The sequence below is a fragment of the Styela clava genome, chromosome 14 (assembly GCF_964204865.1).
Source record: "Styela clava chromosome 14, kaStyClav1.hap1.2, whole genome shotgun sequence".
In the NCBI taxonomy this organism is placed as follows: domain Eukaryota; kingdom Metazoa; phylum Chordata; class Ascidiacea; order Stolidobranchia; family Styelidae; genus Styela; species Styela clava.
Genome location: NC_135263.1, coordinates 2,171,537 through 2,194,829, shown reverse-complemented (window position 1 = coordinate 2,194,829; position 23,293 = coordinate 2,171,537). Strand labels below are relative to the sequence as shown.

Here is a 23,293-nt window from a genome sequence, read left to right as displayed (position 1 = left end):
ATGGTTAAGCGGTTTACCGATATTTTGTGATTACCGGTATAAAATTTACTTTCCTACATATGGTTAACATTTTGTCTCTCTTTTAACGTTTTATTATATAAACCATTCGATTGCTTTTTTTGGTCGAGTTTTTGACAAATATTTAACAAATTACCAAATTTCCTTCATACTACCGTTTCATCTCCCTGGTTAGCTACATTAAAGTAAATCGGAACGATTATTTACATTCGCTCATTTTTTATGTTTTAGTACCGAGTGTGATCTATTTAGTGTTATTTTACTTTCTGCGATTCAAATATCCATCGGTGCGTGACTTGGCAGAATAATCTATTCCTGACAATCTGTTGACGATGCTGTCATTTTCATTTTCATCTTACTAAACCAAGCTTTAGAACCAGTATTTGTTTATTTACATTCCCTCATTTTTCATGTGTTTGTTTGATTAAAAACGATAGCGGTCTCTCAGATGTGAAATGACAAACTCCAATTGTACGTGCCTTGATTGAACGAGGCCGCGTTAAGTAATAAAAAAAAACAGCTCAGCTGAAAATAGGCAACTGACGCTCTGAACAAAGGCGTAACAAGGAATTTTTAAGAAGAGGTTTCAAGGGGGAAGGGGGGGAGATGGACGGGGTACTGAAATTAACCATTATGGTGCCCCACAGTAAACTTTTAACAATTATCTATTGTAACTCATGGATAATGTCATATTTGAGTTACTGCCTTGTTGCCATATTTCGTCAAGTTTTATTAATGCCGTTACTGCTTTTTGGACAGTTATAAAATTAGCCAAGTCATACTTTAATAAGTGATAGCTGAGAGTAAATAATGAATAACTTGTATAAATTGCCTGTGACCGGTAAACATGGGTTTACTAGTGTCTGGTGAGTTTTTTAGAAAATTTCTATGCATAAATGGGTACGACCCTTGCTCAAAATAACTTGTTTTTTTTTTTTGGGGGGGGGGGGAGGATTCAAATATTGTTAATTATTGTTAATTATTCTTGAGGTCAGTACATATGAAGTAGTTATATTTGCACTACCCTCAAGGACGTGCCCATGGGAGCGACCCTCAAACTCCTCCCCTTCATTTTTGATATATAAAAAAAAATATTCAGTGCAAATGGATTCACCTACACGAAAGGTACACGGAAATGAGCTATTTAGTTGTGTACGCATAACCACATTTCATAATTCAGTCATATCTTTCTCTCATTTTAATGAAATTTTTTAATAAAAACGTCACTATGATAAATAGCTATAATAAAATCTTAAATTAATAATATCGCGTGTCATACCCGTGTCCTATCGCTTTATACTTTGCGGCTGTGCGACCTTTAATACAGGAGAGCCAGATAGAAATAACTGGGTAAAACCACGGGCCGCATTTTTACTTAACATAGGCTTTCTAGTAGTTGCAGTCACAAAACTTTTGATTGTTGATCTTATGACATGCGTTATTCGCTTCGCACATGCTCGCGGTTAGAGTAGTGCAACGTCATAGGCATAAATAATAAATTGGACTCAAATACAGGCTTCGCGACTTAAAAGAAATGAAATTACTCGCGCGTACCAGAACTAAATTGAAAACTTGTTTCGTGGACTGCACACAGTGGTGGGATTCAGCCGGTTCGCACCGGTTTTATAGGACCGTCTCGTGGACTTTCATGAGATCAGCGAACTGGTTAGCCTTAATTAAAAATATTCATTTTTTTGCTAAAAAAAGATGAATTTTTGTAACAAAACCGGCTGAAAAATATGGCTTTTGTGATGGAACCGGCTGACAAAAAATTTGAATCCCACCACTGGCCGCGCACTATTCAAAATAGGCACGTCTCCTCGGGCCGCTTATATTTTCTTTGTGGGCCGCATTAGGCCCGCGGACCACAGGTTGCACACTTTTGTGTAAAGTATGTATGAGGAATGGTTAAGCGATTTACCGATTTTTTCTAATTTTCTGTATAAAAATTGCATTATATATACCGTTACCGTTTTTGCGTCGATTCTTAAGTGTTTTTAACACATAAGCATCCTGTTATATAAAGTTCACCAAATTAATGTTGGCCACGGTAATTTGGTAAAGAAATGGTTAAGCGGTTTACCCAATTTTGTGGTAACTGATGTAAAAATTATTTTACCCACATCGGTAACGCTCTTGCTCTATACTTCAAACAATTCGATTGATCTTTTAGTTAAGTGTTTTTTGACAAATAAGTACTCTGTCGTATAAAATACAAAGTTTAACGCAGGACATTCTGGTTGAGAAATGGTTAAACGGTTGACCGAGTATTTGTGATTACCGTTATAAAATTTACTCTTCTACATATCGTAAATGTTTTGTCTGGTTTATATATATCATTCGATCGATCTTTTGGTTTTTGGCAAATATTGGGCAAATTACCGAACTTTTATGGTTAACGGATACAAAAATACTCCTGCGTTCCCGTCCGAACTTTTATTTGAAGAGCAGGTGTTTCAAAATACGTAATTATTTTTGGTTTCCCCGCCAAGATGACAGAGTTTGTATTCGAAAACAAATTACGCGTGTCTGTCTCGAGAAATAGCTTTTAACGCTTCAAACCAACCGAAATTCCGAGGTCCTTTCAAATAAAATTAGGATTGACATTCAATTTCCCAATTTCCGTGTTAGTTTTTAAATTACATAAGCGACACGGACTAGCGGTAAATTAAACCATCGTTCAAATATACGGGCGAGATGGACTAGCGGTTAGACCAGGGGTCGGGAACCTTCAAGAGAGCCATAAAATATACATATTTTCAATTGCATTTCCGTGCGAGCCATATAACATTTCTTCACTTAATCAGGCCTGAAATATTCACTCAAAAGTCAACACATACAATGTCAATATACATTTAATGTGATTTCTTATGCTGCATGTATAGTCGCTGCGGGCCTTGAACAGTTGCTCACATGCAGCCCAAGTTGAAATCTACGATACTCATCACCCTTTTTCGTTTAGGCATCTCCGTAGTGTTTTTAAAACTCTATCGCTCTGTGATGTCACAATATATGTTCCAGAATCCCCTTGTTTGTCACAATGCCTGTCTGGTAATTATCTTACATAACATAGACATGTGCCGGACGCGCGTTCTCAAACGTATTGGGAATTTCCTGCCAAATTTGGCTATAAATGAGTTTGAAATCTCGTAACAATAGTAAGCTTAGTCTTGGGATATTAGATTTTTCTGAGAGCCATATGCCGTCACCAAAAGAGCCATATATGGCTCGAGAGCCATGGGTTCCCGACCCCTGGGTTAGACCGTTGGAATCAATCATTTTTGCATCGCCGGTATAATAAAAAAAATCTAGAATTTTCCACTAATTCCACAGCCCAGTTAGATAGTTCGACCTCAAATTTCCTCGATTTGATTCTATCATTCAAGAAATAATAGGTAGACTTACCTCTAAATAAAATTAGGATTGACACTCAATTTTCCAATTTCCGTGTTAGTTTTTAAAATATATGGGCGACATGGTGGTTGAAGCGCTGGATCTAACAATAGTTTCGTCGCAATTTGCGCGCCCGTTTCCTTCCTCCAGGAATATTATATTGCTTTGTTTTCCATCTGCTTGTTTCGGCGTCATTTATTTGAGTTGTCGATTCCATTTTGATCTCAAGAAGCCCCAGTGGTTTTATTATAGCCTCATTTAAAATTATGACGTCGATTTGATGACGTCTCATTTACGAAATTTTCATGATGTAAAATTTGCACATTCATGGGCTTCTCACATGAAGTCCTAGATAGCAATAGCGGCAAAGTTGTGATTAAGTTTTTCAGTCGATCGACAATCTAGAAATAGCTTTGAATCAACCAAAATTCCGATGTTTTTTGAAATAAAATTAACTTTGACTTTTAGTTTTCCAATTTCCGTGTTTGTTTTTAGTAGACACGCTAGTTGGAGATGACTGTTTAGTAAATGTTTGAGTAATATTCCAAAATCATTGCGGTATCGCGTAGTTTATTTTAAAGTTTTTTTGTTTTTTCTTTATATGATTGTGTTTAATCAAGTAGAAGTTTAATATTGAGTTGTTTCGTTGCTATGGAACAATGTAACATGTCTTTTATTTATTACGGAAGTATGTGCAGCAATATGTCGCACAACCTGAATCCGCTACACACACACACACACATACTATTTTCAGGTTGTGCGCCATCTTGGAGGAGGGGTGTCGGATCATCAGTAAAATGGGTTTTTCTGAAACGAGACAATGTCGCTCAATCTGTATAATGTGCTGTACGGTACTGCAAGGTAAAATATAGTAAGTACAGAAATTATTGTGATGTCACATGTAGAGGTGGGCAAAATCGAATATTTTTTTTCGAATCGAATAATTCGAATATTTTTAACGAATATATATATCGTATAACAACAACAACAATAACAACACAATACCAAAACGATTCATAGGTCCCTTTCGTGTCCCATAAGTTTTCGATTTAGGGTTGGGTGTTGGGAATGATATGAAAATTCGAATTTCCAGTGCCATCTGCATTTCTAACCTCAACCCTAACCGGACAATTACTAATTTTCCCCTATTGAGCGTTTGCGTGGGTGTTCTTTTTTTGGCGGGAGCTTTGTACAAAGGTTCCCTATTTTTGTAGTCGGCATCTAACTGGTTTTGCTTTGCCTGCCTGATTTATTACACACTGGGTAAGTTAATATGCGGGCATGCGGTGTGAATGACTTTAAACTTGTGAAGTCTACACAGTTAAGTATAACCACTGGGTTAGGCCATCGCGTCCGTAACATTTTAAGTTTAATTCAATTCAAATTCTCTCAAAATTGGCGTTTAAAAACAATCTGAAAATACTTTAAATCAAGAAATCAATTCTACTTTAGATGCCTTTATCATCTCACCAATCTTTTCTTTACGTTTTAGATCTCCCGTTACAGAAATAGATATTTTATTTAATCCAGTATCTGCTTATGAAGCGGATCAAAACAATCCTCTCGTAAAACGTCGTCTGCTATTCTTCACTCCATTGTGACATCAAAGAGCAAAAATAATGGAAATAACTTGCACGCAAAATGCAACTGTGCGGACACAATGCAGACTTAGTGACGGTTATTGTGACTGTACAATAAAAAAGAAATATAAACAATCGAAAACTCAAAAAGGATATTGTTTCAACATAATAACTTTAACAGTAACACTATTATTATGTCTGCCAACGACAGTAAATAGCCTAAAAGGCAAAACATGTCCATCTCAATGCTCCTGCACTGTGGAAAGTATTGTATTTTGCAATAATAAAGGTTTGACATCTACTCCATTAGGATTTACTTCTGCAGTGGAGAAGCTCTACCTTTTTAACAATAACATCACGACTATTCCTCCAAGAAGTTTACAGCCATTTAAGGTAAGTTGGTGGGTTGTATGCCTTGTATTGCGGGATGTTGGTTGTTTAACTACTAAAGCCTCGCTCATCAATAATAACAGTACTCCGAAAATCAAAATGTTAGAGCTCAAAATGTTTAATCAGATATTAGAACCTTGAATGTCGCCTCTTGTTAACCAACTTTAGTTTACCAGGCTTCCCTTCCCCGGTGAATACAGTATTCAACATTATTTCTCTAAACTTTGCGTGTGTTATTTTTTACTGGATGGAAAAAATAAACTCGACTATGACTGTCCTACTCTAGGAACTTCTCAACTAGTAATAGATTTATTAAGCTTTCTTACCAGCATATAAAACCAGGGGTCCACGAAGTGTTAAGAGTCTTTGGAGGCCTCGGTTCATGAGAGTTTTGGGAACCACTGTAAGAATCATTGAAGCGTGGATAGGCAGAATAATATTGTACTAAAGGTCACGTGCCGATGCTGCCATTTTTACTCGAATCATCCCTGCGTGGGGACCAAATCGTACTTTAGAAAACTATTAATATGTTCATACCAGATGCACTCTTTCATCAATGTTTATATAAAATTGAATTTGGGCATTCAGTAAGGGCTAAAAAAAGCATTTTCTGGATCATTCTTACCATAGAAGAAAGCCGAAATTCAAGTCCATACATCTGGAAATATTAACTGCCGTTCGCCGTACCAGACTGTACTACAAAATACCGTGATACATCATGTGTTTAAGCCGTTTCATCGGTTAGGACTCCCACCTACGTTAAGAAAGGGGTTAACAGGGCGACCTTCACCCTAATATGGTGATGTATGGATGTGTTTTTCGAAACACATTAATCCGTTAAATTCGTCGGTAACGACTAAATATGATATCATCATTCACGTCATGCTGTGGTGTCATCATTTACATCATTACGACCGTGCTTGAAATTGTGATTATTTTCATTTAGAATTTGAAAATTCTTGACATATCTGGGAATCGAATCTCAAATTTCGCGTTATGGAAGGGAATTTTCAATCGACTGACACAACTGGAAAACATCATGCTACAGGATAACCAGATAACAAAGATAACGGCTGATCTGTTCAGAGGTAAAAATAAATAGAAGTTCATACGTTAGATCATATTATTACCCTACCAGTAATTGCTTGAACACCTCATCTATCATCCGTTGAAATTGCAAGCTCTAAAAATGGAGGCAATAAAGTTTATTTATGCATTTGGATTTGATATTTCTGGCACTATTTCATAAAAAGAACAGTGCAAAACAAGAGTGGAAGCGAGGTGGCTGAGTGGTTAAGTATTGGACTAAGTAACTTGACAATTGCGAAAGCAGAAAAGACCTTTTAGAGTTTAGACCCGCAAGACTTTGGCAATTATGTATTTCAAGATCCCCATTTGAAAATCCCTGGCTACGTCCCTGGTGTCACACTACTTGTTTGAAGCCATGTTGATCGTACTTCCAAAATCGGTAACGCTTTGCATGTGACGTTGGAGATGGGGGTTGAAGGTCGGACCGCTCACCCCTCGTTTTAGAAATTTCCCTCTTTCTTGAAAATTTCCCTCTCGATTAAAACCTTGATTAAAAAAAGGCGCGAAAACGTGTAAATAATGTGCCAACATTTTGTCAACAAGTACAACTTACATGACATAACTAATTTACACGTAAATTTATATATTTCGGATTGATGTTTATGGCAATATCTAAGTTCATCATACGTCCGGTTTAGTCGAGACGGTCCCAATTCTCACAAGCTCAACAATCCGGTAGACTTAAATGTCTCGGTCATACATAATGGCAGTCATAAATATCAGTCATGTTTGTTATACTGCTGTTAAATTATCTAGAATAACGAAAAGAAAGTAGACGTTTTCTAATTATTTCAATATTACTAAACCTAGGAATTGAATCAAGGTGTGTCCGCCGATCCACACTGACCCGTTTTATTGGACACGAAGTGGACATAACGATCGTTTCAAAATTTTGTTGTGATTGTTATTTGTCTCCGTCTCCATTTTTAAAAAATTTCTCTTCGAATACTGGACCAATTGCTTTGAAATTTTCAGTGGTTAAAGATAAATTTTTTCTCCGGAAGGATATTACTTTTTTTTTCGCTATGACGTCATCAAAATTATTGCCACTGGGTGGCGCTACGTGTCCATGTATTTGAGCATAGCTCTCTTGTTATTTCAATATCACTAAACCTCGGAATTGAATCAAGGTGTGTCCGATCCACACTGTCCCGTTTTATGTTTCATATATATGTCAAACTTAGCATCCTTTCGAAAAAGGACGTTGCAAACCACGGGTTCAGTGGGCGATCTGGCTGAGAGGTATGGGTGACTTAGGTAAGTCCAGAACCTCTCCCCGTTGATTCGTAAATTCCTGACTATACCCCTATGGCCACCGGCTTCTTGTTTAAAACACTGATAGCAATAAAAGGCGCGAAAAACGTGTAAATAATGTACCAAAATTTTGTCAACAAGTACTTTGGTAATTCCCGTTCAGCTCCCAAAGCGACGATGAGTCGTTCGTGTTCACACGGTAATTTTGCCTACGAATTTAATGTCAACACTAGGCGCACTTACTTTGGGGAATTAGGATGTTAAAATTGCTGTTAATTGAAACTGAGCACTCAAAATAAATGTGAATATCACTCGATTAAAAAGTATAAAACGGCGCGAAATTCTGATTCGTGGTGACTTCTGAGACCACGTGGTAAGATCATACTTTGGCGCTCCCGTAGTATGTGAACCAAGATGGCAGACACCGGAACGTAGTATGTGTACCAGGTTAGGGTTAGGCCATAGGTTTATTTCATTTTTCATTATTTAGTTTTATTACGAGTTCGGGGATTAGTCAAGTGACTCCCGTAGTATTTGTTCCTGAAATTGTGACCCTAACTTGCAACACATACTACGTTACGATGTCCGTCATCTTGGTTCTAATACCACATGAGTACATTATTTATACACTTACCAAAGTAGTGGTTCCAAACTGGAGCCCGCGGACACCTCAGAGGTATCTAATTTAAATTTTTCCCGAATATCTCTATACTATGTTTTTTATTGTATTTTCGGCTTGAAAATTGTGGGTTCACAGCTAATTCAGAGAAGCATAAGGGGTCACTCGTAGGTACATAAAGTTTGAGGACCAAAGAACTAAAGGAATGAACCATTGATATATTTTCAAACGCGAAGTCGAATTTCAGTGGGTAGTTCTTTGGTTTTCAACTTTAACGGTGGAGCGGTACCCCAAAGAAACACTTCAGATGCTCGAGAAACACATGTACAATACCTGCAGAGCTGTGAGAAGAATTATACAAACTATAAATATAAAAAAAAATTAACCTGATTTCAGAATCAACACATCGCATAGCGCTACAATGATTTGAAGTTCGTATAGTTCAATATTTGCCTATACACATGTGAATGAATAGAACACTTTCTAAAAGGAAATGAAAGAAAAATTAACTAAAACTATTTTATTTCTCAGAGACAAAAGACATGTATCAGTGTTCATGAGACCAAGCTAAAATAATAAATGAAGCCATATTGCAATTTTCACTTGAACCATCTTTTTTTCGTGTTTTACATATTCATATGACCCAAAAAATTCACTCAAATTATCCTTTTTTTTACACAGGTCTCAATAATTTGGCAAGGATTTACCTTCAAAACAACGAGATATCGTACATCGAACCAGGAGCATTCAGTAACCTCTCAAATCTTGTCGAATTAAAGTTACGAAACAACAAGCTAATGACGATACCAAGATTCGAATATTCTCCGAATCTTCTTCTATTAGATCTTGGATACAATCGGTTCCGGCAGATACCAGACATGACGCTTTCAACGGTGAACGTCGAACAGCTTTTCGTAAGTTTATTTCATTAAACTGTGTTCGGAGGAGGGGGGGTGCATTTTTGACCAGAAATAGGAATAGCTACTATTAAAACAGGCGGTGTTGCGTAGAAGTCACCGAGTCGGAGTTAAGTTTCAGTTAATGTCCCGGTACTCCCGTAGTATGTGAACCAAGATGGCAGAAACCGGAACGTAGTATGTGTACCAGATTAGGCCATAATTTTATTACAATTTTCTTTATTTTAGTTCTATTACGAGTTCGGGGACTAGCCAAGTGGCTCCTGTAGTATTTGTGCCTGAAATTATTACCTAGCCCTAACGTGGTACACATACTACGTTCCTGTGTCCGCCATCTTGGTTCACATACTACGGGAATATCCGTGTCTCGAGATATACTAGTCGAAATGTTGGAAAATTACCTCATGTATGTAGGATTAACTACCTTTTTTCACGATCGTATTACTTAAAAATGTTTTGGCATTTACTGGCTCGTAATGCACCTCCTTAGTTTGGTATAGTTTCAAAGAGTCTTGATATTTCAAGATATGTCTTATTCCATTATAGGCGCGTGACGTTGCTTTGAGCGAATTCTCTTAAAAATCGTATACTTGCGCCACAACTCATTCATACCCTATATGGCTTCAGAGGTCGACCACGACTTTGATTAAAAATTGGTCATTTTTACTTCTGAACGAACGCCTGTATACTTTTTCCGATATAAGCCTTCTTTATTCCCAGTTCAGTGCCCGTAAGTTTGCTGTGAGAAAACTTTTTTTGAACATTTACATTTTCATTCCAGTTGCAGAACAACCGACTAACCCAACTAAGGACTTCGATATTCGATGATACAAGCCATCTCAGCCATCTTGATATCAGCAGTAACAGACTGACAGCTGTACCCCAGTTTATTAAGTAAGTTCAAGGAATTTTTGTTTGTGACGATTATGGACGCTTTTCAACGATATCGTTGTCTATCAATAGATACGGAACTGCTTACCGGACACGTAGGGGACCTATGGATTGTTTTCTAATTAGGTTGTTGTTCTTGTTAGGCACGTAGGGGACATAACGATCGTTTCAAAATTTTGTTGTTATTGTTATTAATATTTGTCTCCATCAACACGTTTTGAAGAAATCGCTTTTCTCTTCGACTACTGGACCAATTGCTTTGAAATTTTCAGTGGTTAAAGATAAAAATTTCCTCCAGAAGGCTATTACTTTTTGTTGTTGCTATGACGTCATCAAGATTATGTGATTCCACGTGTCCATATATTTGAGCATAGCTCAAGCATAGCTTTGTATTTTTCTTCGTATCGTTCCTAAAAAATCTCTTTTTTCTTCAACTACTCGACCAATTGCTTTAAAATTTTCCGTGGTTAAAATTTAACTTTTTCGCTGGAAGGCTATTACTTTTATTTATTTTAAATAGAAGAATCCCAGTTGCCCTCTATGGAAGAGGATAATTCATACACAAAGCCAAATCGGAAAGCTTCTGATTTTTCAAAAAAAAAAAAAAAAAAATTCTCACGTATCTATAACAGTTTTACACATCATTGTACGTTGTAAAGGTTAATAAAAAATTACGACTACTAGAGCAAATTTCTTCAAGCACAATTATTATTATTTCACTTTATATGTTTCACCATTTTGTTATTGGTTTGATTTCACTTTAATTAGCAAGTAATTTTAGCTTTGCAAAGACGAAACTCTCTTCAGGAAGAAATTATCCTAATTTAAATTAAACTCAATTTAAAACGAAAACCGTTTCCTTAATTTTGTTTCTTTGATAAAAGAAGTCTTTGTGTAAAACCAGATGCCGAACATTTTTTAAAAGGGCGATTGTGGATAATTATTTAGGGCGGTTTAATATGTTTTGAACGAATGGTTTAAAAGTCTATAATGAACTCGATTAAGAGCAATTTTAAGAACGACTCCGGTTTTGGATGCATTCCGACTCCGGGTACAAAATTATTGACTCTGACTACCACAAAAATGTTGAATTTCGAATATTGACCGTGTCGTCGGAGAAAATCTCCAACGACCTCAGCTCCGATCAATCATAAAATAACTCGGGATTGGAAAACCCTTCATTCCGGAAACTAAAAGTTTGACTCCGACCACTCACTTTTGACTTTGATTGCGATAATTTGAACGACTCCGGATTGGAAACGACTTCGTTCCGGATTCAAAAAGATTGACTCCGATCACCAAATTTTCGCTATCAATGTTTGACTCCAACTCCCACAAATATGTACTGTTTTTGTTGTCAGCTTTGCAAAAACCAAAACCAGATGCCGAACATTTTTGAAAAGGGCGATTGTGAATAATATTTAGGGCGGTTTAATATGTTTTGTATGAATTATTTGAAAGTCTATAACAAAATCGATAAAGGGCAATTCGAAAACGAGTCCGGGTAGGATAAATTCCGACTCCGGGTACAAAATTCTTGACTTCAACTACCGCGAACATTTTGACTTCGAAAGATTTGCCGTTTTTTGTCTTATTTTGTATGTAAGATTTTGAATATCGACCATGTAGTCGGAGAAAATATCTAACGACCTCAACTACGAGCAATTAAAACAAGGACTCCTAACTGATTAAAATTTGACTCCGGGTGCAAAATTAGTGACTCCGACTACCACCAACATTTTGAATTCGAAAGATTTGGCGTTTTTTTTTTTTTTTGTATATGTATGATTTCGAATATCGACCTTGTCGTCGGAGAATATCTTCAACGACCTCAACTCCGATCTATTAAAAAAAAAATCCGGATTGAAAAACCATGCATCCCGGATCCTAAAAGTTTGACTCCGACCACTCACTTTTGTTTATCAAAACTTTGATTGCAAAAATTCGAACGACTTCGGATTAGAAAAAAACTTTGTTCCGGATACGAAAAGATTGACTTCGATTGACTCCAACTCCTGCAAAAATCTTACCCGCGAAATAGTTGCCGTTCGTACGATTTTTGCTTTTTGTCTGATTTTGCATTTGTGATTTCGAATATCGACCGTGTACCGATCTCAACTCCGATCAATTAAAAAAATGACTCCGGTTGGATAAATTTCGACTCCCGATTCGAGAAGATTGACTGCGATCATCTACCTTTCAGTATCAATGTTCGACTCCAACTTCCGCGAAAATTTTACCAGCGAAATAGTTGGCGTATGTACGGTTTTTGTTTTTAGCTTTGCAAAAACGAAACTCCTCTTCAGAAGAAAAATTAACATAATTTAAATCAAACGCAATTTTAAATGAAATGAAAACCGTTTCCTCAATTTAGTTTCTTTGATTAAAGAAGTCTTTGTGTAAAACCAGAGCATTTTTTAAAAGGGCGATTGTGGATAATTATTTGGGGCGGTTTAATATGTTTTGAATAAACGTTTTAAAATACAGACTGTGGCGTGCAGGATGTTTTAAACCTTATTTGGGAGTGCTGATTGGTTGTTAAATTGCTTGGGACTAGATGAAAAGAAGTTGGAAATCAGAATCAGATTTTGTTTTTGCAAAAAATTCAAATGTCCTCAGCCCGGAATCAACGACTTGATTTTTCCAACTACACAGTCAGGGGTATACTCAAAAGATTTTATAATAAACACTTCAAAGCAATTATAAGCGGATATGGGTAATTATAGATGGTAATTAAACCAATTAACTAATTTCTGTCTGTGAAATCATAATTGCTCTTAGTGATGTAATAAAACAAATGAATGAATTGAGTGTGATCTATATATATATGAGGTATACTCCGCTTTATTTGTCATTTTGTTTTCATTTTATGAATGCAAAGTGCATGGGGCCAACTGTGTGTCCCTGGGACTTCATGGACTGCCGCTTATGAATCACTGCGTTAAAACATCTTACATTCTCTCATAGACAAATTTACTCACAGCAAGATAACATACGCGCATCTAAAAATAAAAAAAACTCCGCTTTCATTTTATGAATCGTGGGCCCGTTTCATATGTTTCTGTGTGCCCTTGGCCGCTGGGGTTTCATAAACCTCCGGTAATGAACCAATATGTTAAGACTTCTCACGTCTCCTCTTAGGGCGATTTACTCTTCCGCGTACGCACTAAGGAGACTCATCTCCGAGTGAAGTTTCGAGAGTTCACTAAAATGTCAAGAGTTGCTGAAACTATACGGCAGTAAACCAAACTCTCCTCCGATTGGCCAACGATATAAAACCGTAGCAACGTCCTAGCAACGATTCCGCGCTTATCTGGAAATTTGCTCTCGCGACGTTTTTTGTTGGTCTTCATGTATTAGGTATTCTATTTCCATCTGTCTCTGCTATAGCAGTTTCCAATGGTTCTAGGGAAATTCGCGGCAGGAAATCTCGCTGACTAGTGGACTATGGTATATAAATTATAATGGGTTAGTTTAATTATGTGTTAGTTTAAATATGACAAATTATTTTACAGGTCTCTCGTTGGAATGCGGACCCTTAACATGTCTTTGAACACGATCAAGACGATTCCGCAAGATACGTTCACGAAGCTGACAAAATTGAAGGTTTTAGCCATGCGTGGCATGGCATTGAAGTCACTACCAGATGGCGTCATACCACCCCGCGTTATATTGAATGTATTGGATATTACTGACAACGACTGGGATTGTGGCTGTGACATTAAGTGGATGCCACAATATATAAGGTAATGCCACGCCATATACTGTTTTACAATAAAGACAATCAAGTTATCAAAATATAAAATAAACGGGAAATATGACGTCATAGTATAAAATAACGTCATAATATTACGAGTGACGTCATATGGCAGGTTAAAATATGAGAAAAGAGACGGAAAGTGATGCCATAATATGAAAATGGCGTCATGTTCAAATTTAGGATGATAAAAGTTAGATTCAAAATATTTTTTCCAAATCAAGGATTGACGAACACAAAAAATGTGACACCACAGCACTAGAAGTGGCGTCAGAATACAGGTTATGGATTGTGACGTCATAATATTGAAGTGGCGTTAAACTGCGAATTGAACAAATATGAGACGCCATATTATCAGGAGATAGTTCAACTTCAATTAAATAGCAATTGAAAAATACGTAAATCTCCTATTTTTCGTTGCTCTTATACGCCATCAAATGTACACATAAAGTCCAAGGCTAGATTAGATTAGGGTCCTAATAATTCGACACGCTGGGTAAATAAATTTAAATTAATGTAAGAATGAAACCAAACACAATATCATAAACTTGAAATAAAATTTGTGAAATTAGATTAAAATTTTTCAAAAGTTCTCCAATATCAGACACCCGCGGTGATAAGTCAATATTCGATCGGCAACCTAAACGAATCTGAGAATATTTTACAATAATTTGAGGCAGAGGTTCCTAAACATTCCAAGTTTTTGTTTGGGAAACTTAGAGTCGACTGTCGATTGAATAAACTCTAACTTGCCATTCTGAATCGCTACTTCCACGATTAACTATAAACAATAGTGCCGATAACTTGTCTCGCATTCGGGGGGTTACATGAACCTATGCCCGATTCTGACCTGTTGGTAACCCCGGGTCAGGAGTTTATGAGTTTAGTGATGTATGTGAATGTAAACTTTGTGTTTCAACAATTGCGCCATTAATGACAATTTTAACATATTTCAACTAATCATCGTAATGGATGTTATGAATATCCGGAGTATTCTGATTGTCCAGAGCTCTTGTCAAGAGCAAACACTAAAATCTCTTCAATTTTTTCTACTACTCTATTCAACTCTCAAGCATGGCCATATTTGGCATTTCCGATAAATATCAACTAATTATCATATTGTTACAATTATAATCCGCTTGTCTATAGCCAACCTCAAAGAGAGAAAAAAATATTAACATTTATGGAGCACACTTCCGATCTATCAGCTCCAATAGGCCATAATTAGCATTTTTTAACTATTGTAACTAATTACCCCACACCCATCCCACGTATCACTACGCTTGCACTGCCTTGCTTTAAGCAGACGCTAACATTTTCATTCACATTTAGTCCACCACCCCTCCCACTCCAAAGCGGCCATAATCAGCAATTTCGACTGATTTCATTTAATTATTTTAATAAATGCTATAATTAAACCCCGCGTTTCCTGTGACGTCTGACATGCTTCCTTTCATGTAATTGTGGAATTTATATCGCAAATTCCTGAGTCGGACTGAAGTATTTTTGTGGTTTATGGAAGCGTTTTATTTTTTCTGTGTTTTTTTTTAAGTTTTTGGCATTTTCACGGGTTTTCTGATAAGATTAATTAATCACGGGGAAAGTCGATAAAACAGCCCAATCATATAGTGAACCAAGGCAGCTTGTCCGGTTACCAGTGACGTGTGTTAGGCTTCCTTCATGCAATTGGTGAATTTATATCGCAAATTTGTGAGCCAGACTGAAATATTTTAAGGTTTAAGAATGTCGTTTCATTTGTTTGTGAACTTATTGGAATTCAGGATTTCCAGAAGATAGGGTGATTCGCATTAAAATCAAAAATACGACTTTAGTCATGTGACATGAGAATAGCATTTTCATATTTATGTCGGAGAAGAGGAGAGCTGATTAGACAGCTCTATTAATCATATGGCGGACTACGGCATTCGTCCGGTTGTCAGTCCATGACAAGTATGGGATTATTTAGTCAGTTATTAGTTTCAGATACATGGACTTACATAGCCTCCACTTCGAATTAGTCCCTACATAAGCAGCCACCAGTACTTCAAGACCTAGTACATCTTTGGGGGGTCTTAAATCTTTACGTTTTGCATTGTCTACCAAATTTTTAGATTTTAGATGTAAATTAGTAGAACTATGTTTCTGTGGTGTGTTTCACTACAGCGTAATTATTAGGTACGCGATGTACTCTTCATTACCCTAGTTCTTTCGGTGCTGCCGGAGTATTCGTACCAAGATGGCGCACACCCTGAAAATAGTATGTGTACCGGGTTAGGGTTGTTCAGGTTGTGCGTCATCTTGGTACAAATACTTCCGGAGCGCCGTTCTTCCGTACTGCATACTTTACTGTTTGCGTGTTATTCTATTGTTTACAGTGTTACGTTGTGGAGTGGTGTTCTTATGTTTAATATAGCCTAGAATCGGTATCCTGTTATCTTTCATAACAGTTGCATGTGTTGCAGCATTTATAGCAATCAAAAACAAAACACAGTCATTTTTCCATCAAGGATTCTAATCTACAACCTTCGGAAAACACCTCCGATTATTAAAACTCCTTTCCTTCTTGATAACCTAATTCAACGCCAAATGAAAGCACACAGATTCCAAAAGATCTCCTAGCTTGATTGTCTCAAGACTTGTTCGAAGCACTCATGTGTAACTCTTCAATATTTTTTTTTTCTAGGATTTTTCGTCAAGCATTTGTGCGGCCAGAAAGTCTGAAATGTTCGTCGAGATCTCGACTACGAAACAGAATCATTGAAGAACTAACCGAAGATGACTTTGACTGCTCGAAGTAAGATTTTTTCTCATCTTTTTTGAAAAATTCTGTGTCCGACTTCTTAAAGTTTAAAATTTTTCTTTAAACGTTCGATCTTTGATTGAAGTCGGGGGCAAGCGTCATTTTTTAATTGACCCGAAATACCGTCCCCGCAGGCCAAAACTCTGGGAAGTATTTCTTTTCTTCTTCTTGTTGTGAAAAAATCTCTTTTCTCAGGAACTACTGAACCAATTGCTTCAAAATTTTCTGCAGTCAAAAATTGTATTTTTTATTAGAACTTTGCTTTCCAATCAGGTGTCAAATGTTTAAAATCTATAATTATGGTGGGGACGGGGAGTTGTTTGAAAGGCCTGAAATGCCATCTCCACAGATCAAAATTTTGAACAATAGAGACTCCGATTGTGTTTTGAGAGAAATTGTAACTCGGATTCTAGTCTCTGTTTGTTGCTTATTAAAAGTTTACCATTTGAAATTTAAGTTTCATCAAACGTTTGTCTTAATTATCTTCCCCTTCTTGTCGTCCCGGCTGTTGAGGCCCCTTCTGGGGTCGACTTGCCACGCTTCTCCAAATCAAACTATCCTGAACTAGCTTAATGTTCGTGTAGCTGGTTGCCACTCCACTCTTTGATTACGTCATACCACTGTTATAGTAAATGTTTACATTTTTGACTCCTACTTCACAAACATGCCATTGGCTTACAATGGGTTTCCTGGTTAAAAGGTCAAAGTGCAAAGTTCGCTGGTAGATATGGATGAATGTTGGACTATCGTTGGGCTGTATATGTATTTCCCTTCAACAATCTTTGTCAGTTTATCATTCTCTCGCCGTGAAATTAAACCCTTTACACTTCATTTAACAGGACCAATACACTGGTACCACCACTGGGTTCTGTATCGCCACCCCCTGGAACACCGCCTACGACACCTAGTGTTACAAAAACACCATGGTCCGTTAACCCGTGCGATGTTTATCCTTGCTTTCATGGAGGATCGTGTTATTCTTCGAAGCGTTTGCCGAAATGTCGGTGAGTGTTGCATTGAAATTTAAATCCATTTACTTTCTAAAATTGCTTACATCAGCACTTTTGATGGGCGATTCAGACATTCGCTTTTGGATAAGCTTTTGTGCAAGATGTGTACCAAAATGGCGCACAACCTGAACCCTAACCGGGTGCACATACTATGTTCAGGTTGTGCGCCATCTTGGTACGAATACTTTGGGAGCACCCAAGATAGTACTTCTTAACGAATTTTGGAGGGATAAAATCACTATATTTGGTAGTGTTACTCTGCTAAACGAGTATAAACACTAAAACTGCCCCCAACGAATAGATAGAGTCCCAATAGCTTTCGAATAATGAAAGAAGCTGGTCTTTTCAATTTTGAAACTATTGCCCCGTTATGCAGTCTTCGACAACAGTAAATTGAGTGCCATGAACGCCGGAAAGATTATTTGTAAAATGTTTCAATAAAATATTTTCAAGTTCGAAGCAATTAAAACTCAAATTCTTACTTGAATAATAACGTAAATATATCACAATTCAACAACAGTAGTTAAAATTTTCAGTCAATAATTAAGGGGATTCATTTTTAAACTTGATTACGTAGATAAGTCACTGGCGCCCACTTAAAAAATTGATGCATTTTCTTGTTTCCAGTTGCACGAAAAATTGGACCGGTTCGCAGTGCCAACAATCTCTCACAACACCGACTACGACGACTAGAACAACTACAGTATCGTCGACTATGCCGACTACAACAACAAAACAAGCACACCGACCTTCGCTTTTAATTAACACGAATTCAGTAACTGAAAATTCAGTCGAAATAATACTCCCCATAACGGAAAAGGAGCTACTCGTCTCCATTGCAGAAGTGGGGCAAAAACGGCCCCCAAAGGAGTTCAGCATAACCCCAAAAGCGCACCCATTTACAGTCAAAGGTCTTGAGCCAGGACGATTTTATAACATCTGTATTCATCTACCGCTAGTGGGCAGTGGAATGTCATCTAAAACTAAGGATACGTTATGCGGTTCCGTGAAAACCTCCGGTCGACGGATATACCAATCCTCAGTGTATACTGATATTACGGTAGTCCCAAGTCCCGGACTGGCAAGAGACGAAACTACAGGAATACGCCAGCGTGATAAGACTGAACCTGCGATACCGGGAACAGGGGACAAATTCCGCAGTGGTCTAAATCCGGAGACGACTCCAACCGAAAGCACCGAATTTCAAATTTTATTGCCAGCTGTTGGGGCGGGAATCGGCGGTCTTGTAATAGTATCATTACTAATCTTATTCTGTTACTGCTACAGACAGAAACGACTGATAAAAATGAAACAGCAAAACAACGGAGACTACACACCAGGATCTCCGTTAGAAACGACACAATCCGATATGGAAATGTCTACCCAAGTGCACCACCATGTACATAACCACTATACAGCAACAGCTATGGACCCAAACGGGATACAAAGTTCTCCAATAAAGCAAAATACCCCGAATACGAGACCAAGTAATGCACAAAGCAGTAACTTCATAAACAACTCGAATTCAAGAATCAGCATTCCAAATAAACCAGGGTCGCTAAGTGGCGCTAGTGATTCGAGCGGAAGTGTACCCCGCTACGCGGATTCGTCACTTCAATACCCTCATTCGCCAAGTTTTCTTCCTCCATCACCCCCTTTGCCGGTACAAAATATGAGCGGCATTCCGCCGCAAGTTGGCGGAAGAGCTGCTGATTATCAATACAGGAATAACCAAAACAACAGCAATAACTCCAGAGCTTCGTTTCCAAATAACCACTGTGGAGCGCCATTGAGGCGATACGAATACGAGCCAGAAATATTAGATGACATGCAACCGCTAGTAGGCGGTACAGGACAATATTACGGAGCAACTGAAGGACAAATTTATCCTGTCAATCAAAGACACGGAACCACATATATGGCCCCATCGGGTCCTGTAGCATTCCCACAAACGAACTCGAGGTCCGCTTTTCAGCCGATTCAGAGCCCCCGGAACACTGTACGAACCCCCACTTCCGAAACTGCGCCAATAATAACTCACGCCGGCACGGGCCGCGTAATTCCTTCGCAAGCTTGCTTTAATAGGAATATAATAAACGATGGTTTGCCGAGGTATCATGATGGAGTACAAGTAGTGTGATTATCCGGAAACTAAGTTTCTGCAAAATATACGGGATCAAAGGTCATAGTGCAAAGTGCACTGATGGAGATGGACGAAAAGGGTACTGTTGTTGGGTTTGTGTTTTTACCGAGAATACTTATGCGCAAACCGATTTTGCCATGAATCCCACTTCATATGCTTACTCTAAGCCAGTGGTCGACAAACTGTGGGTTACATAGCATTTTCTAGTCATCCCCCAAGAAATTTCAATTATGGCAGTGATACACAAAGTTCTATAAATCCAAAGTTACATAAAAGGTTTTTGTTTATATATCAAACGATCGTACATTTTATTCATTTCAACTAAACAAAGCTATTTCGTGATTGAATTTAAAAATTTCCAACGAAATTATTGGGGTTGAAACCTTTTTCATTTTGCTATTTGGGCTCACTTAAAATACTTTGCTCAAAATACCCCTACTCTAAGCATTCCCGAAAAATTACTTTTCCGCGCAAGAGGTTTTTTCTTCGCAAAAGTACCACACATGTTGACGCCACTATATTTCTTCTATTTACACAATTTTGCCGAATATTTTTGACTGTGTTTATATTTTTTTTTTGTTAAAATTTGTTTAAATTCTAAATTCTTGGGAGTCGGGAGTTCATACTTCAATGGCGGTGCTTGGAGTCAAAATTTCCATCAGCCTGAATTGTTGTTCTCAGATGTCACGTTTTTTTTTTACAAAATATCAAATATTTGTTCTTATTTGATGATAGGAACCGCAACTCAATTATTATTACTCCAACTGCAAAATGATATTAGCTTTCTAAGAATTTTTAAAGTTCCGTTTTCAATGCCTTTCTCTTATTTTACGCTTCAGTTGTTTTATTCTGTTTATTTTATGTTCCATCTTTCTTGTAATGATATCGGTCGGCCCTTCTAAAGCATAACAGTTCCTATATATTATCCGCTGCTTATCTTGAGCATTGAACGTAGCAAAAGCGCAAGGTATCTCATAAAAGTACGCTTTATATTCCTAAATTGGATTAGTTGTTGATTGTACAGTGCTTTTTTTATACTCGTGCCTACATTTGCGGTAAGACATGAAGTCGTAGCCTTTTCAACACCCTTTTGCTCTATTCTTGAACGATTTACTGAAAACCAGAGATTTTCTGGCTTGCTATCAATAATCCTTTCACCAAATGAACCGAACGGGTTAGATGTCAATGCGCGCTTATATGCCTTGGATAACTTCAACAGCGAAGTACTTAAGATATTGTTATTAGGACCGGGAATTTCAGGGAAAACACTTTAACCGTTAACCGGGTAAAATTAACTGGTTAACCGTCTGAAATCGGTTAACCATTCCCAGCCCTAATTGTTATATATCAGTGGCCTCCATTATCTGATTTTGTTCGGAATAAAAGACACGAATGAGCGCCGTATTACGTCATTATACCAAAAAAATTGAGCTGGGTGCGCTCTCGGCGCCATCCCCAAAATTTAAAATTGAACATCTCGATCGATTATTCCTTGCCCATCAGGATAAATATGTAAATCCTATCCAACTCACTCCCCCAAAAAGAATGCCTGTGAAATCATTTTTGCCTTTTTTCTTCTTAGTTTATTACTTTTTATTGCTATTTCACATTTGCTTTTTACTTGTTACCAGAAACATCAGACCGGATAATGATTCTAATATTAGTGATAACTGAGTTTGCTATGCGACAATACTTTCCTATTTCATGAATATTTACGCAAACAGTTTGAATAGTTTATAGCAGAGTTTCTCAAACTGTGTTCCATGAGCTTCTTCGACGCGTCCAGGGATCGAAATTGCAAATAAATTGGTCGCCATAGCGATCTTGGCAATACTTCGGCGCCTCTAGGTCGCAAATTTGTCTCCCAACAACCGGACAGTCTACGTGCTAGTCTGTAAAGCATGGAGTTTTCGTTAACCATTTAATATTAACTGTCGGCCTAATTTTCTAATTGTCAAATTCACAGCAAAATTTTAATTTTACCTTGGGCTCAAATATTTTGGAAACCACCCATAAATTTCACCTTCTGATTTCTCGTTGTTCGACGAGATAAAAGGGTGGGTGTTCCGAGACAAAAAGGTTTCAGAAACGCTGGTTTATAGCAACAAAAGAACAGTATTCAATTTCACAGAATGATAGTTTTACCTCGCTTTCGCCAGAGCATAACCTGACTCAGCGTTCCCTAAACTTTTTTTTTGCCCCTGAACACCTATACGCTGTTTATTTTATCTTGCCTCGCGGAAAACCGAGAAATTAGGTAGAGAAAAATGTAAAATTGATAGATTGTTTCCCCAATTGGAGGTGTAAAGTGCTGTAAATTGGCAATTAAAAATCTAGGTTAACGATATTAAACGGTTGACAAAATTGTGATTTCCAGACTGACACGATGCCTATCTGTCTGTTTAGATAGCAAGGCCTGTTTGTCGCCAGTTGGGAGATCTAATTTACTACCCAAGATCGTAGAGATACGGCTGGGATCGCCATGTTGCCAAGTTCGATCCTTGTTCCGCGGCACACTTCCACGAAGAAGCTCCGTAACACAGTTTGAGAAACGCTGGCACAACATTATCTCCGCTTACAAACGTTATATTCAGATCGCTACAATAAACTTAATTTTTCCTTGTTATGATTAGCTGCTGCTTGTGTACTTCTGTCTGTGCTTTCGCGCTCCGTAAAGTTGATTTGAGAAAGTTCGTATCGAAATTACTACCCTAGAGACCGAGGTACAAATCCAGGATTAGAACACCAGGTTGTTGGTTGCTTCCGAAGTATTCGTACCAAGATGGCGCACAACCTGAACACAGTATGTGTACCAGGTTAGGATTGTTCAGGTTGTGCGTCATCTTGGCACGAATATTTCTGGGGCGCCGATTGTTGTCTAAAGTCTTTCAAAGAGAAGTGTGAAACCCTTGAAAGTTTAAACCTGCAAAAAAAATGTTAAAAAGATTTTGCAAAAGTCTTCAACTTCGTAATAAAACGATGACTAGTCTTTGCTAATTCTGTGCCAATTTATGTTCTTGAATTATACAGCATGCATTTTTATATAAGTTCAATATATGAGTTTACAAATATATTCTCTTTTTGATATGTTCATGAATTGGAGGGTACAAAGGTTAAAGGCAGTTTACAGGGGGAATCTTTCAATGAAGGCAATGACTATCGCTTTAGCACCTTGTCTTAAATGGGCCCATCGACTGGCTCTTCTTGAGCACCGCTGCGTATATCAGTCCTAACATGAGCCGGCCCATCGACTGGCTCTTGCTTGAGCACCGCCGCGTATATCAGTCCTAACATGAGCCGGCCCATCGACTGGCTCTTGCTTGAGCACCGCCGCGTATATCAGTCCTAACATGGGCCCATCGACTGGCGGATCTTACCACGAGCTTGAAATCGCACCCGTCATCTGGATGGTTACAAGACTCGCGAGGTTAT

The 23,293-nt window shown here is 37.7% G+C and overlaps 1 protein-coding gene across 1 annotated transcript; it reads left to right on the top strand.

The window, feature by feature from the left end:
• The first annotated feature begins 4,903 nt into the window (after nt 1–4,903).
• LOC120325951 (vasorin-like) lies at nt 4,904–22,932 on the top strand. The gene is made up of 8 exons (XM_078119885.1): nt 4,904–5,384; nt 6,328–6,469; nt 9,025–9,257; nt 10,042–10,154; nt 13,667–13,897; nt 16,592–16,702; nt 17,548–17,712; nt 18,346–22,932. The coding sequence occupies exons 1-8, from the start codon at nt 5,031–5,033 to the stop codon at nt 19,856–19,858; spliced, it is 2,862 nt and encodes a 953-aa protein (XP_077976011.1). The 5' UTR covers nt 4,904–5,030; the 3' UTR covers nt 19,859–22,932.
• The last annotated feature ends 361 nt before the right edge of the window (nt 22,933–23,293 follow it).